The sequence below is a fragment of the Olea europaea genome, unplaced genomic scaffold (assembly GCF_002742605.1).
Source record: "Olea europaea var. sylvestris unplaced genomic scaffold, O_europaea_v1 scaffold2311, whole genome shotgun sequence".
NCBI lineage: Eukaryota > Viridiplantae > Streptophyta > Magnoliopsida > Lamiales > Oleaceae > Olea > Olea europaea.
In genome coordinates, this window is record NW_019241205.1 from 38358 (window position 1) to 54926 (window position 16569).

General features: G+C 33.8%; 1 protein-coding gene and 1 long non-coding RNA gene across 3 annotated transcripts; one reads left to right on the forward strand and one right to left on the reverse strand.

Annotated features, from left to right (window-relative positions):
* The first annotated feature begins 6 nt into the window (after positions 1–6).
* LOC111381480 lies at positions 7–5319 on the forward strand. Of its 2 annotated transcripts, none has more exons than XR_002700349.1 (3): positions 7–1345; positions 1469–4295; positions 4838–5319. It is a non-coding gene; the product is annotated as an uncharacterized LOC111381480 (long non-coding RNA). The 2 variants fall into 2 exon arrangements; XR_002700348.1 differs by having other exon boundaries at positions 1469–3312.
* Positions 5320–13704: 8385 nt separating this feature from the next.
* Positions 13705–16290, reverse strand: LOC111381481 (LRR receptor-like serine/threonine-protein kinase GSO2). The gene is made up of 2 exons (XM_023005265.1): positions 15984–16290; positions 13705–15875 (listed from the first exon to the last, which is right to left on the reverse strand). The coding sequence occupies exons 1-2, from the start codon at positions 16288–16290 to the stop codon at positions 13705–13707; spliced, it is 2478 nt and encodes an 825-aa protein (XP_022861033.1).
* Between the last annotated feature and the right edge of the window lie 279 nt (positions 16291–16569).

The following is a 16569-nucleotide window of genomic DNA, read 5'->3' on the forward strand; positions in this document are numbered from 1 at the left end:
TTTAAATCGATGAAAAGTTTGTTGATTTTGTGTTTTACTTTTTGGATTACGAACGGGGGTGAAAGCAAAGCCTTTGAAGCAACCAAAGGTTGACAAGAAATAGTATGACAAGGTATTGATTTACTACAAAGAACATTCCATTTGGAGTAGTTATGAAGCTTTTTTCTGATTAATTAATTTGAATATATAATCATCATCTATCGAGGAAAATAACAGCCTATAGGTTTGATGAATTTCGATTGATTGTTTCTTAATCATTTTTTATTTCCTTTCTTCTTTGTTAATAACGAGTTTTATGAAATTACCATGTATTAGAATCCTGGATCATAAATAAAGAAGGCATGCTTTGTACGTTATTTATACTGCGACAAAACTTGTATTTAGATATATATTTTCCTACACATATTATAATTTTTTTGATTAATTAAATTTGAAAAGAATTATCATTTTCTTTATGGAAAATAAGAAGATTCAGGCTTTGTAAATTTTGACTTATTATTTCTTCAACTATCTGTTTTCTTTATTCTTTTTGGTGGTATTAGCAATTTATTTTCTTTCCCATGAATATTTTCTTTTAAGTCGCTTAGTTGAGCTGATATTACTTTTTTTGATTTATGGATCTTAGTGGCTGCCCAATATGTGGTGTTTGGTGTTTGAATAATTAAGTGGCAATAGAATTGAAATTGAAATTACTTAACCTTGAATCTTAAAGATCAAGGCAACGATTGCTAATATATTCTAGAGTTAACGTTTAGCTTTCAACACTCTTTTTTGATTTGTTGCTAATTCGTTTTGTCTACTGGAATATTTAACTTAAACTAGAATTTTAACAACTTAGATACATAACATCATTAGTAGATACTTGACGATGAAGCGTGTATAGATTCATACTTTGATTGTCAATCTACACAACTCTTGTTTATTCATAAGCATAGTTTAGGTAACCATGCATATATCTGGCCATTATAGTTGAGTTGCATAACATAATTTATTACCGTTTTCATATTGGTATAGTTTCTTAAACGATCATTTGACTGCTTGTAAGCTTCGATGCTTCTAAGTTGTTAACTATGATTCCACTCTGTCCACAACTTTCGAGAAACAAAAAGAATAAAAACTAATTTTGTTCGTTTAGTTTGTTGTGATCATATTTAACTCAATCTTGATGAGGCAAGTCTATGAACATTCATGATAATACCTTGTTTTCAGAAATCCTGGTGTATTGGGATGGCATATTGCTGTTTAAAGTTTCTTATCTAAATTTCTTCTCTCTCTTATAATTTGAAACACGTCGACCATATTCTAGGATGACAAGGCTTATCTTTAGAAGAAAGAAGAGAAGGAGGTGGGAGTTTTTTTTTCTAGCATCTACACCTGATCTTTTTTTGCATTTTAGTTATATTTATTTTGATTTTATCCCCAGACGTTAGTTAGTTATATCTATTGTGATTGTTTGTTGGTTTGATAGGCTCTGAAGGATCTTAAAGCAGATGCTACTTGGAGGTGCAGGGCTGAATAAAAGTGAAAAGAAACGAAACTTATGAACAAGAAGAAACAAAAAATTCCTCTGTGGTCAATTGTATCACAATATTACTATTTTGTTTAAACAATTTTAGCACGATGTTCTTGCTTATGCTAAACTATCAAGCAACCTTCTATGAAATTCTTGTGTGTGAGAGAGAGACTGCGAGTTAAAGCATATGGGGTGTTGACAGTGATGAATTTGATGAATAGCCCATAAAGCATCTAAGCGGGTGCTGGACACTATATTTGAGCGCCAAGAGCTACTTGATCAACTCATGGGATTCATGAATGAGAACGTGAACCTCATAAATTCTTGTACAGAGATGCCGTGATGAACTCCACCACAACATCATGGTCAAATTCTAATCTCGAGAAAGAACAGTTTTGTTGGAATATGCCCACCATATCCAATGCAGTAGCTATCCTTTTGGGTTGTTTAATTTGATTGAATCTTCTTGAATGATGGGTTTAATCTATGAGCAAGCTTGATTTGTTTAAAATTTTATTTTTGAAAATTGGTATGCAATTTGTGAAGTGAATATTATACTGTTTTGTTTCTTAATAGAATCCCAGTGTTGTTTTGTGGATATGATGTATTATTATTTTATCAAGTCAATACGATGAGTTTATTCTTAAACATGTTGCCTAACAAATTGAATGTTAAATAGATTGATAGAAATTGCTCACAGTCAAAGTAAACGGGAGTAGTTTTCAATTTCTTTTGCATAATAGTCTGATGACTTAATTGTATTGTAGATTTCGAAATCATCAAATTTAATTCTACATGTTTCCAACTCAAGTGCCGGTCCTTTTAGGAGTAGACCACTATTTTGAAAGAACATCCAAGCAAACAATTGATATTTTGAACAGAAGAGGTAAGGGTCTGGAGAACCAACTCGAATCTCTAAAGGCTATGATACAGGATTTCAAGGCAGAAGGTTTTTTTTTTTTTTTTTGGTCACTACAGCTTCCAAGGCAGTGGTAAGCTTCTTGTTTTTTGGGAGTTGTTATTGATTTTTCACTCTTCCACTTAAAAGAGAGTGAGTTTTTCATTTTTCATTGTTGTCATAGTGGTTTTAACATTTTAACTGACTTAGAACCTGTTTGGTATTTTTTTTTTCTCCACTCTTAAAATCACTCTTTCTCTTAAAGTACTAAATGGGTAGAGTTTGATTTATAAATTTATTTTTGCATATCTGAAGTAGTGGGCATGAGTTGTATTTATGGTACTTATAAGTGTTGGTGGACAAGTGTCAGCCTCTGAAATGCTGAACAATTTTGTTCCTTGATATTTGGATCATACATGGCATTAAGTTGGTGTTGGACACACAAAGGTTACAGGTCATGTCATTACGTTCGATTAGTACACCCTGCTTGGGTGTCATCTGAAGTGTTACTTCGAGAACATTAACATTCGTTCTTAGAATTATTATTATTAGAAAAGAAGGCATTACATGAACGCATTATATTTCTTATTAACTCCTCGGATTAAGAATTTCTCTTGGTATTCATTTTTATGGCAAAAAAGTGGCTTTACAACAGGCACAGAAGCTTTTGGATGACATATTAGAGAGGACAATTGAAGTAGTGAGGCATACACATCAACCTATATCAGAGAAAGATCCCACAATGATTGAAGGGGATTACACTGTTTAAACATGCTCCCCGATGAATATTGTTTGATCACTTGGGTAAGAAGATTTCATCAATCATTCTGCTTGTTTTACTTGGACTGAGGAAGAACCTTTGGTGCCTGTCCTTTTATGTATTTGCCAAAGTCCTTAACAGGTCAGATTGCTTATCTATTTATTTTGCTGAATATTCTTGGATCGATCACTTGTATCAAGAGCTGAACCTAATTAAGTATTAATCTGGCTTGTGGATAAATGGATTCTTTGTTGTTCTTTTTCCTAAATGTTTTTGTTCCTGTGATCCCATAGTTTTACTTTGATAACAGATGAATTTTAAGGGCTAAAAAAGAAGACAAGAATTCTTTTGGGGGAAGAGGACGAGGAAAAATAAAAAATGCTTTGCATGCACTTATCTCCGACGCCGCAGTTTATTGATTAATCATCTCGCCTCTGTATGACGTTTAGTTTCAACATTTTCCTTTTCTATTTCGGAGGGAGAGATGGCTGCCTTCTATTGTAAACTAGTTTTTTTGAGGTGTGTGAAAAGGTTTCAACTAATCTTTAATCATCAAAATGTAGTTGAAAGCTGGAAATGGAGATAATATATATATTTGAAATGAGAAGTAGATGCAGCTGGTGTCCCAGCTATTTGAGGATAGTGTTGGTGTTTTGGAAGGTAGAGAGCATAGAACAGTGAAGAAAGGAGGGGGCAGTGGTTTGGAGTTGAGATGTAGATGGAATTGATGGGTTGAAGGTTGTGGAGCTTGTTGTGGATTGATGGTGTGTTTTGCGGGTAGGGAAAAAATGGTGGTAGTGTGTGTTAGCTATGGCTTGAAGGGCCTGTTGGCTTATTTGGATCGCTCAGTTGGGTTTGGTTTTGGTTTAAGAAACAGATAAAATTGTAAAAGATGCAGCCGGAGTTTAGTATAGGAGTCATCTCAGCCTTGCAATTTTATTACGATCTTTGACAAATTTTCCGGTTAACATTTAGATTCCTTTGCTTTACCAGAAAATGAAACGTTCATTTCATTTTGGGGGACTGCAAATGGTGATTTGGTACATCATGCTGAGTGCATGCAATAACTAGAGCAAGTTAGGCATCATAAGCTAAACATTGACGGCAATGTTTGCACTATGATGGTAATAGTTTTGCTTCTTGAGTTTATCTTCTCATAAATTTTTTGGAATTGTGGTACATATGGGAATGATAATATTCATGTAAATAAAATTTTTTGTTCAGTCATGAGGTTAGTTCTCAAATACCGCTAAAAAATCCCTACATAGCAGAGAATATTAGTAGTTATGTTGCATTTTCATTTTCATGTTTACTTATTTCAGCTAATAAAACAGCTCGCATATGGAAATTTGACCATGATAAATGCCAAAAATTGATCCACATAATAACTACGGTTACGCTTCTAATGATTACGTTGCTTTACTTAAAGCATGCCTAGCTAAGTTTAAAAAAAAAAAGGATTCTGCCAAACATGCTTAGATATGTTAGTTTTTTTTTGCTTCTATGTTAAAGAAGTTACTTATTTAGTTATAAGTAAATGTTTTTAGCTTAACACAATCGTTATGGGCTTTTTGTATTAATGAAAGACTCTACAAAGTATTTGTGTTTTACATATTCGTTGTTTAGATTCAAATTTAGTTATAAGTTGATGTTTATCCATTTGTAGCTATATGACCATCAGCATCACATAGGCCTTCTCATTCTACAAAAGAAGGAATGCGATCGAAATGAACCACCTCAAAGTGCTGCCGAATTTGTTAAATTGAAGTTTGAGCTCGAACAAACTATTCATGCATCTCATTTGACAGAAGCCCGGACGTGAAAGATAGCATGAAAAAGGCCACTGAAATTCAGAAAAAATGTGTTCAAAATGTATTCTTTTGTGAGGTTCTCTTTCATTTTTATGATGTCTATGATCCTTGTCATAGTTTCTAATATGGTCAACTTGTAAGATTGAAATTCATTGCACGAGGAAATGAACGGGATTTTGACCCTCACCTATATAATACACGTGTATGAAAATTTTGTAATACAATCTCCCGTCAATTCTTAACGTTCAAGACACTAACAATGCCTTTAAAATCACGCAACCCGTGCATTGAACGAGCTGAAAACTAGTCTCTCTTAAAAGAGAGACTTTTATGTTTAGTGTTCATTTATGTCACAACTCTTTTCACACCCTGTTCATTAAATTGGTTCTTGTACAGTTCACAATTTGTGTTATAACTTTTACTAGGGCTCAAACACTCACCACTCTTGACCACCAAAGAAAATCATCGTTTTGAAAACTCTCTCCTCTCTCGACAAGAAACCTTGTCGCTGCCACCTACGTCGCCTGGCCATCCGACCCTGACACCTCATAGATCCATTCAATTTTATGTACCCCGTAAGATCTATTTGTTTACGTATATAAGTATTTACATGAATTTTCTTCATTTCTATTTCTTGTATTATTGTAGTAATTATAGAAAAAATCGTGTACTCATGGGTTTTTACCATAAGAAACCTAGGAATCAGAATTTTTAGTTTCTCAATTTGCTGGAAAGGTCAAAAAAGAATATATTTTTAAAAGCAACCATTTGGTTTTAGTTTAGGGGCTTAGTTATAGTTGATTAATATATATTTTTGGACATTATAATGGGGTTTCTCTGATTTCAACTTCCTTTTGGTACTTATGGTCCGAATTTTTTTATTTTATTATTTAAGTTTTATTTCCAAGTTATTTTAAGGAAGCTAATAGTAATGATATTTTTCTCTCTTCTTGGGTTTTATATGTACTTTGGACACTTCTATGGTTTATGACACATTTTAGGCTTTTTCTGCAGTTCAAACATTTTATGATAGAATGAGTTCCCGAAAGAATGCACATTTTCACAATGACAGAGAAGAGGAAGAGGCGAAGGAAAAAATCATCATTTTAAACTAAGAAAAAATAATTTAAATACCTCTTCCCCCTCCATGACACTATTTCACGTTATATTTAGCTCCCGTTTGACCCCATTACCTGAAAATGAAAATTGGGGGAATAATATTTTTTAGAAAAATGAGTGATTGAAAAAGAAGGAAAAGTTTTCGATTTATGTGTAATATTATTTTATGGAAAATTGTGTGGTTGAAAATAAAAGAGAGAAGAATGAAATATAATGTAATTGAATTTAATGGGATGAAATGGGAGCTAATCTTTTTATGTTATCAAAGAGTGGAGGACAAAACAGCTAGACTATATCAAGAGCTTGTAGAATCATTTCAAGCTGATGGTACGCCATGTTCCAATACCTTTGTCAAAAGCCGAACCATCAATCCAAATGAGAGGCTGAAGAGTGACTCTGAAGGTCAATTGCGAATGACTAAAAATTATATAAGTTATTTACACGGAAATTTTTTGAAAGAACTCAATATTTATTTTAGTTTTATTTTTTGATGTAATGTGGATAAATGAATGGGTTCTTCATTTTTATGTGGACTCATGAATAAAATTATGGGCCTTCTCTATCATTTACCGGTGGCAGGTGGAAAGTCCAAAGGTAAGGGTTTCGGTTTAAATGGGATTAGGTAACGAATACTTTTGATCAGCTCTTTCATATTGCTTGTATGGTTAGGCATTTTGCTTATGATAATCAAGCGGTGCTGATCTTCTCAAATATAGTCACTATGAGAATTGAGAATAAAGGTTTTGAAATATTGAAACAATATGACCGCAATAGAAGAATAACTTTTTGGGATGAATTTTTTGGGATGAATTTTAATAGAAGTGTCATGAACGCAGAAACGATTTTCTATGGAATTTTTCTTATAAAAATTACTTATTAACATAGTCAGGAGCAAAATGCAGTTCTAAGTTGGCAAGTTCTAATTTTGGCTACCATAGTCAATTCTTAGTAGTTGTCATATTGTGCAAATGTTTTGCTCTGATGAGAATAGGATATCAATGAATACAGCATCAAGACAGATTATCAACATTAAAATAGATGGTTAAGGATTTCCAGCAATTAACAGTATAATTGTCTAAGATTGTTTTGCGTATCCAAAATTTGTGTGATTTGATGTTTTAGATGGTCGGGCCAAAATTTTAAGAATGTGATACAAACTGTGTGAATGGCATTAGACGTTGCTCTTCAAGTATATGTTTAGCAAGAATATTGGGGATTGATATCGAGTAGAGAAAATATTTTGCAATATCCATAAAATTCAGAAAATAGTGAAGTATTTGTCATATGTGTACGTGATGGTTTTAGTTGGACTCATGAAGTATAAATGGATCAATTAATATAGATTAAATGAAATATGAATTTGAGGTTTCTAATCACTTAATTAGTTTGTTTATGCAACTGCTTCGATGAATGTTGAAGTGATTTGGTGGGAATTATAGTTTATTCATGTTGGAGTTCTTGGTTAAATTGTTGTAGGACATATGAAATCCACGAGATAGTTGTTGTTAGGTATGATCTTGAATATAGAGTAGCCCTTTTTAGTGAGTTTGAATTTTTTTCTTCATTGTATACGATCAGCCTTAAAGTCAAGCTTGTAGATGAATATAATTGGGACAAGCTAGATAATTAAGTAGCCATTCTTGCAAATTTATTGTTAAAAATGTGTATGGATACACATGAAGGATAAGTGAGTAACAATTTAAATATTCCATGAATGTTTCACAAAGCTTTTACGTGCTTATAAGTTGGTGAAACATCATTTTTCAACCACATATTTTTTAGAACTTTTTATCTACTTTTAAACATGGCTTTTAAGTGCTTATGGTTGTCATTGCATTCAAAGGGAAAAAAATCATCTTCTACTATTTAATTCAATTGCGTTGGAGATCTGAATTCTGATTGCCCATAGCTCTCACTGGTTTTTGCTTGATTTACTTGCTTGCTCACTCTGGGATGATGTAATGTAACCAAATCAAACATTGATTTTCTTCTTGAGGTGTTTCCTTTGGGGTTTTTCTCATTGTCATTTGGAGGCTTTTTTGTTATCTCTGCACTGCCTGAAGCCTAGACTAGGACCCTTTGGTAGACTCGCATCATCTGATGATAAAATAGAAATTGGTTCCTAGCTGACCAGAGCTTTTTGTTTGAGCATTTATCATTTTGGTTTTCAATTTTAGGAAGTGTCTGTCTTTAATGGCTAATTGTAGCCATATTTACACGACATTAGAAATATATTTTATTTTTTCCAGGATGTTAAACATTTGCAAATGTTTACTACTTCATCTGAATTAGTTCATGTATTCGGATTTATATCGTCCAAACTTTTGTGGTAATGTATTTTTTTTTTTCTTCTAGATTATGATCAAGTTTAGGACAAAACAAAGAGGTGTTAAGGTATTAGATGCTATTAACATTTCTGTCAGTTGCACAACGAATAATTTGAAATTCGCCATGTAATATTTCTCTTTTTCTACTAAATCTATCTTCATTACTGAGAGAAATGAATTAAAGGTTGACATAGTTACTGACGATGTCCACACCAAACCCAACCCTAAGGTAATCATCTATCCTTAACATGCACAAATGTATGTATGTGTACAAAAGACTTTGCTGGTGGTCATAGTGCAGTGGCCGATGGGATGACAGTGGTTTGGAGTTGGGATGGAGGTCAAATTGACTGGTCGAAGGTGGAGCCGATGATATTGGTTATTGTGGGTCGACCAAAAGATAGTCAAGAGTTCAGCCTTCTTCATAGTAGTTCTGCTCCACCCAAAGTGGGGGATCCTGAAGCACTAGCCCATTCGACGTCGATGGAGGAGTTGAGGTAATTCTCTCTCAACGTAACTGAAGGGATTTTTTTAATTTTACCCTTTTTTGTTAGATGTCAAGCAATTTAAAATTTATGGGTTCTTCAATTTGTGTCCCATAAAATATTTTTTAAGCTTTTAGCAAGTTAATAATGAAGAGCACATTCACTCGTATTATGTTTGAATAGCAATTACAGAGGACCGTCATCACTATAATTTTCGCTTTGCTCATATCTAAGGGCCAAAATCATTGCCTATGAATAGGTAATGATTAAGTTCGGAAGTGATTGGAGAGAGTTATTTAGTTTAAGGTGGTGGTCCTTTTTCAAATGTAATAGCTATCTGGGAAAGGTGGGGATAGGTGGAATTAGCTAACCGTAGTGGGTTAGTCCATATTCTATTTAGTAGAGGTGGAGATCTTGGTCAAGACTAAGTAAATGTAAATCGTAGTTAAGATGAGATAGCAGCAGTTTCATTCTAGGTAAGGAATATGGCTTCAGTTTTGGGATAGATGCCAGGGAAGGAGTCCGATTCTTTAACTGTTAACTTGGGGTGTAAGGTGGATGGTATTAATTGGTTTTACCAAGTTTCAAAGCATGTCTGGCCTTGAGTTATAAGAAGGAAGGTAGAGGACCATTACTTGGATATTTGAAAGTTAGTTACCATCCTTCATGAGGATCAATAGAAGGCGTTGATCATTGAAAAGTGACCAAGAAGGTTTGAATTAGTTGATAGATGGCAGAGGATACTTCCGCCTACACTCTATACAACTAAACTAATGAGAAAGGGAAAAATGAGGGAAGTCAAGAAAATCACGAGTTTTTTATGGATTAATTCAGCGACTAAGTTATGTCTGCAAGGGAGAGAGAGAGTCTTCACAATTCTTTCTTTTTTCCCTTCTTGGGGGATGCACAAGGGTTAGTCAATTATTGGCGCAAATTTTTTTCTGTAATCATAAGCACTAAATGCATGCCTCTTATTCAATGCTCATATGTAATTTATTCTCATTTGTGTATTTTTTTTAAAAAAAATTATGATTTTTTGAGATGTTATTTTAATTATTTTGTTAAATTGATTCTCATTATTGCACTATTTCTTTTTCAAGATCTGTCCAAATAGAGTTCGTGGTATAAGTATGCTGCTCCTAATTAAAGGTTTTATTGCTTTTTGTATTTGCAAGAACTTTATTCGCTCTATTAGAACTTTGCTGCAAAAAAGTTAGGTTTAATCTTTCTTTTTACGTGTTTAAAGCATGGTCCTTAAATAAGAAGAAAGATTCCGTGTAATTGCATCAGTTCTGTCATAAGAATATCTCGCTCTTTTGATCGTAGGTATGTCTCATTCTCTCATCTAAATAACATTTATTTGCTAAATTTCATTTTCGGAAGTGATTTTACTTGGAAGCTTTTAGATTGCTAATAGTTGGAGGAATTTGTAATAGTTGCACAAGTAGTTTGGTGTCTTTATGATGTAGATCGAATCTACAAACACGCGATGATAGTAATTGAAACAGATTGAACTCAAGAAAACCAACATTTTTCTTATTTCATGAACAATCAAAAACCTAAGAGACATTTTCAAAACCTTAAATATAAAAAGAACAAATGACCTACTAGGCCAGCAGTTCCTCAATGGGCTGGGCTATAAAGCGAAAATAACAAATACTCCAGTCGCTTCCTCAGATTCTGGATCCCTCTCTCAGGTTCGTCGATCCTCTCAAGTTTCTTATCCTGTTGAAGGATTTTGATCTTATCTTATATATCGTTTTCCCCAAAAGATCGAGCTTACCTCATGTCAGTTCAATCTTCTCATGAACCATTTGTTCTTGGACGATGAACAAAACTTTGATAGACCAGAGGTGCAATGAAAATAATAAACTAAGAAACTTTAAATACTATTTTGACCCAGTAAACGAATTCAAACGGTCAAAATCCATCGTATGTCACAGCAAAGTTGTGAGTTCATCCAGAATTCTCACAAACTTTTCGAAATGGGTTATGGGCCCAAAACGAACAACATATGAGAAAATTATGCCAATTTCTTCAAACGCTGATCATTGAAGTGTTCCATATACTCAAGTGCATGTTCCTCCATACGAACCTCATCACTTTAATTTCTAATTGGAAGGCTCTATTTTTTTCACGTCATCATTTTTAGAGGATCATACATTTTTATTTTTATTTTGTTTTAAGCCAAGTTTGCTCTTTTCTAGCAGCAAATTTATTTATTTATTTATAGTATAAAGTGCAGGATATGCATGGAGCTAGGTATTCAACGATTTAGTATTAGTTATTGATTTTCATGCTGTTGTGTGGACAAGTGAAGCAAACAAGCTTTTTACACTTCCTTTTCACCATTCCCTGGCATTATGTTATCCAAACAACTTCTAATGCTAAATATCTTTTTCAGCTTCTTTTAGGATAACATGATGGTTTGATGGCAACACAAGAAAACATGTGGTAAGGCCACTTTTATGCTGTTGATGCAATGAAGATTTCTTATTTACGGTTTTGCCTTTTCTTGGAGTGCAAACTCAAAGCAAGCATGTCGTCTTGGATGGACCTTAACTTTATTTGATTCAATTGAATTTGGAAATGTAATCCTTTTACTAGAATAAAACACCATTTCAATAAAAGGAAATTAAAAAGTAGATATTCAATTGCACTCAATCCAAATGAGAAAGAGGCATAACTGAAGTTAACACGTTGGATACTGGTTTATGATATAATTGTTAAGTCATAAGTAACTGTATGATATTTTTTTATTCATTAACACATCCATTCTCAAATTATATAATCTTGTGAGAATATTTCTTTTTGAGTGTTGATTTATAAATGATGTGAATTCGTATGTTTGTTTTCTTATGTATATTTATACATGTGGTGCGTGTGTGTTATCTTTGTTTCTCATTTCATTTTTCTATAGGTGTGAGGATCTGTATATTGTTTTTCATTATGGAGTAATAATACGAGAGTTTATACAGCATCGAATTGTTGCAAGGTACGAATTCATGATAAAAATGATGAGAAATTCTTATTCATACCTTAATATCCTAATTTTACTAGAATGTTTTTCTTGATAATGATGTCCGATTTAAATACTCACTACATGATGAGAAGTTGAAAGCTCTTCTACACGTAGAGGTTAAATATTTTGTTTGGTGCTTTTAAAATTTTGGAGCCTAGAAGATGAGGCCAAAAACGTGTGACGGGTTGGTAAAGTTTCTTTGGAAAATCTTTGGCAGAGAGATAGATATAGACACAGACACGACAGGCAGAGAGATAGATACAGATATCATTCCCCTTCTATTAGTGTAAAAATTGTGTCAAGTGGGAAATTGATTGGGACTAGGTTCTAAAGTTCATTTCTCATAGAATATTGTAGGGCGCATTGTAGGCCACAGCTCGAAAACGCTGTCTCTTGGTAAATATTTCTCATACTAATTGCCTAGCATTGCTTATTATCAATAATCTTGTAGATGAAATTTGTATTTCAATGTGTTTCTCACAGATGCTATAGACTGTTTACTGGTAGAACTAAGAACCTCATTCAGGTTGATGGCTGTGTTTTGCCAACCCAAAAGGTACGTTTCCAAGAAATATTTTTCTTGATTGATGTATCTACAAATTAGTTCTATTGTAATCTGGTTTTCTTGAGATGGGTGAAAATGCTTCAATTAATTTTTAAATTATGACTGCAGTTGAAAGCTAGAAATCGAGATAATATATATGTTGAAATCAAAGATAGATGCAGCTTATATTTCTGAATGAATGGAATTAGCTACTGTATGGATGCAATTTCTTTCTCGCGAGGTTTCTTAAACAAATTCGTTCTTGCAGCTCAAGATTCATGGGTTTGTGAAATAATCTTCAATTTACTTCATTCAGTCTTCTTTTTCTTCTTAACATGTATTTTGTCTGAAGTGTTTAGCGAAAGAAACCCTTACGATAGGATTCCAAGAGATCAACTACTTTCCATTGAAGGGCGTCTACCGAAGTAGTCTATAGTTTTGTGACATTTTAAAACCCACCGGACAACCTCTATCTGATGCTGCTAGGCTTTCAGTGGGATTGTGTCAAATCTAAACAAAGAGGCGTGTGAAAACTATTTCTCTGGCTTTTTGTTTCTAGGTCTAAATTTTTACATAATTGACTCGATCTATTTGCATTCATTTGTGGGCAGACTACATTTTATATTTTATTACTTTTTTCTTTTACATACATCTACGAGAAACCAGCGCCTTCAGCACACTAAAATTGCCTTCAAAACAATCCATCTTGTGCATTGCATGGGTAAGGATTAGTTCTAGTAAAAGAAGCACATATGGTGGACATGTAATTTTCTAATGAGATATTTTGGTCTTTCATCAATATAGATGTCTCAATGGGGAAAAAAAAGAAAGAAAAAAGAACTGACAACAATCCAATAAAAAGGAAAAATAAAAAATAAAAGTAAAGCTCTCAATACCCCCGATGCTAGACCTACTATATTCAGTCATTCCCTTTATTTCAACATGACTTTCGTGAACCAAGAGTTGATAATTGGGGGACGCTAGTAGGTGGTTGCTGAAATGGGAGAGTTTGGGTGGGGGTGCTCGAGTGGAAATAACTAACGAATTATCTAATTGAGATTTTAAGAGCTTATATACGATAGCTTATATACGAATATTTTATTAACACACATATGTAGTAGATCCAATACAACTTACGTTAGAATACAATTATATACAATGGTAAAATAATAGTATCTAACTTCTAAGCATTGCAAAAGTTAGATAATAGACAATATCGCACAAGCTAAAAATTAACAAATTTGTGATATGCTTCTCTGAGATGGATTTTGTAGGTGGCTATCTTTACATAAAATAAATCCGTTATGCGATTCCACGACTTGAAAAATGCAATCCTCCACGAGTGATTGAGAAGGAAAGTTCCACATACCCCCCAAAATCCAAAAACGAACCCAACTGCCATACTAATGTAAAATCCATCATTGATTAGATTATCCTCCTCCTGGTTTTTCATCCCTTCAACGTTATGACCGATCTTTGGAACTGGAGCAATTTCGTCTTCCGGACAAGCTTTTGTAAGTGGAAGGTCACAAAGTCCAGGGTTTCCCTCAAATGCAGAAGTATTGAAAGTTCGCAAATGAATGCTTTGTGGAATTTTGCCTGACAAGTTGTTGTATGACAAATCTAACACTCCAAGTTGATCCAATTGAGAAACACCAGTAGGAATACCTCCAGAGAAGTGGTTTCTTGAAAAATCAAGAAAATCCAAAGACCTTAATCGTTCAATATTTGGAGGAAGGAATCCAGATAGGTTGTTTCTTGAAAGGTTCAATCCAACTAGCATTACAAGACTAGTAATTTCCGCAGGAACGTGACCTACTAAATTGTTGCTTGAAAGATCAATGAGTTTCACCAGATTAAGAGTATTTATGTACTGGGCATCCTTTCCTTTCCATGTTACAAATGCACTCTGAAATCCTCCTCTGTGTTGAAGTAGAAATGCCCTATCAAACTTAGAATCCACTTGAATCATAGCGGTGAGGTTGTTTAAGCATTTTGGTATACCACCAGAAATCTTGTTTAAAGAGAGGTCCAACACTTGTAAGTCTGTAAGACGACACAAATTGGAAGGAATACTGCCAAAGAACTCATTGGACTTGAGACTCAGAAAGACCAAATAAGTCCAAGTATCTCCCACCCATGTAGGTATATTACCAGTCAACTTATTTGGGGAAAGATCAATAAAAGTCAAGAAAGTACAATTCCTCAACGATGTTGGAATTTCTCCAATGAAACTGTTGTTTTGTAAGTGCAATGATGAGGTGACATTTAGTGAAGGGATCTTTCCAGAAAAATTATTATGCGCCAGATTAAGATAATCCAGATTTTGCAGGTTTCCAAAACAATCTGGAAGCTGTCCAGAGAGTAAGTTATTCGAGAGGTCAAGATATCCCCAATAATAATTAGTTTCATTGCATAAATTGGCAATTGACCCAGAAAATTTATTACTCGATAAATCCACTACAGATCCGTTCGGAGGGAAAATTGGTAATGAACCATTAAAATGATTAAAGCTCAGATCTATAGAATAGAAAAGGGTGAACTTCGACAAAAAATCAGGAAGGACACTGTGAAAATTGTTATATGATACATTTAAATATGATAATTTTGGACTTGACTCCCAAAACCAATCAGGGAAGGTGTCTGAAATTTCAGCATTAGAGATATCAAGAGCCTTTAATCTCGTTTGTGTTCTAATCCATGTGGGGAAATGTGGACCCACTTTGCAACCTGCTAAATTTACATATGTCAGTTGAACAGGAGGATTCCATCCTAAACTGATATTAAACGAGATACCTGGGTTGGAAGACAAGTGCAACGATTGTAATTGGGAAAGATTAAAGAAATGGGATTCAGTGATTATGCCTTCGAAGTTGTTTAAACTAAGGTCCAAAGATTCGAGTTTAGAAAGACTTCCTATGCATTGGGGAATGGTTCCATTAAACATGTTATCAGAAAGATCTAAGCCTATTAATGAGGAAGATAATGCAGGACAAGGCACTTCCCCTGTGAGTTGGTTACCAAATAAATATAAAGAAGTTAATCTACTCATATTCCCCAAGGATATTGGAATCTCGCCTTGTAATTTGTTGAAAGCGAGGTTAAGGGAAGTAAGGCTACTGCTCAAGTTAAACACCAAAGGAAATATCCAAGAAGAAGAGAACTCATTTTCCAAGAGCCAAAAGTAAGAAAGAGAATTAGAAGCATTGAAAGGTGAGAGAGGAAGTACCATTGGTAGGTTACATGAATATAAGTATAAATCTTGAAGCTTAGTAAGTTGAGTTATCGTTTGTAACCAATTAGTTGCCATTGTGAGGTTAACATAGCTCATGGACAGGTCACTTAATGAATGAAGTCGAGAAAGCCAATCAAGATTTGTGCTAGTTAGTGAACCATCTTCAGATGAGCCAAGATAAAGAGAATTCAATTTAGAAAGGTTGCCAAGATTATGTGGAATTTCTCCGCGAAAATTAGAATAAGAGAGATCAAGTTACTGTAATCTACCTAGGGAACGTATGAATTGTGGAATTCTGCTATAATTGAAATCATTTTCACCAAGGTCCAGATATTTCAAATGTTGTATTCCAAGCAATGAGACGCTAATGTTACCTCTTAGCTGCATACTACCAAGATCCAACTCGACAATATGATTAGTTTGATAGTCACAACTGACACCACTCCATTTGCAGCAATCCTTCTTATATTTTTCATTCCCCCAAGAAGAGAGAGCGATATATTCATCAATAAGCTCATCTTTGAACTTGAGAAGAGCTTCTTTCTCCTTTTCTATGCACCTGATGCCATCTTTCATTCCTCTAGAGCGTTCAAAAGTGGCTCACTCAGTAGTAGTACAATGACTAACAATTGGAGATGTTGAAAGAACTTTTGATCATCTATCATTTTGTGAACAATTGTAACTAAGAATTTTTCAATTTTTTTTGTGATTTTTCACCATTTAAGCGGACTACTTATAGCATCAGTTGTAAGAATGAATTTGTGTAGAAAGCTACTGAAAAGACTATTCATATCAGCAATAACTCATTAGAAAAATGTATTGACTTGTCAAATCAAAGTTCCAACTATTAATAAT

What these genes read in the sequence shown, in the direction of transcription:
- LOC111381481 (XM_023005265.1), bottom strand. Translation starts at nt 16,290, where the DNA reads ATGAAAGATGGCATCAGGTGCATAGAAAAGGAGAAAGAAGCTCTTCTC. An exon ending in ACAATTCATACGTTCCCTAG is followed by an intron (nt 15,876 to 15,983) that starts GTAGATTACAGT and finishes GCTCATCTGAAG; the next exon opens with ATGGTTCACTAACTAGCACA.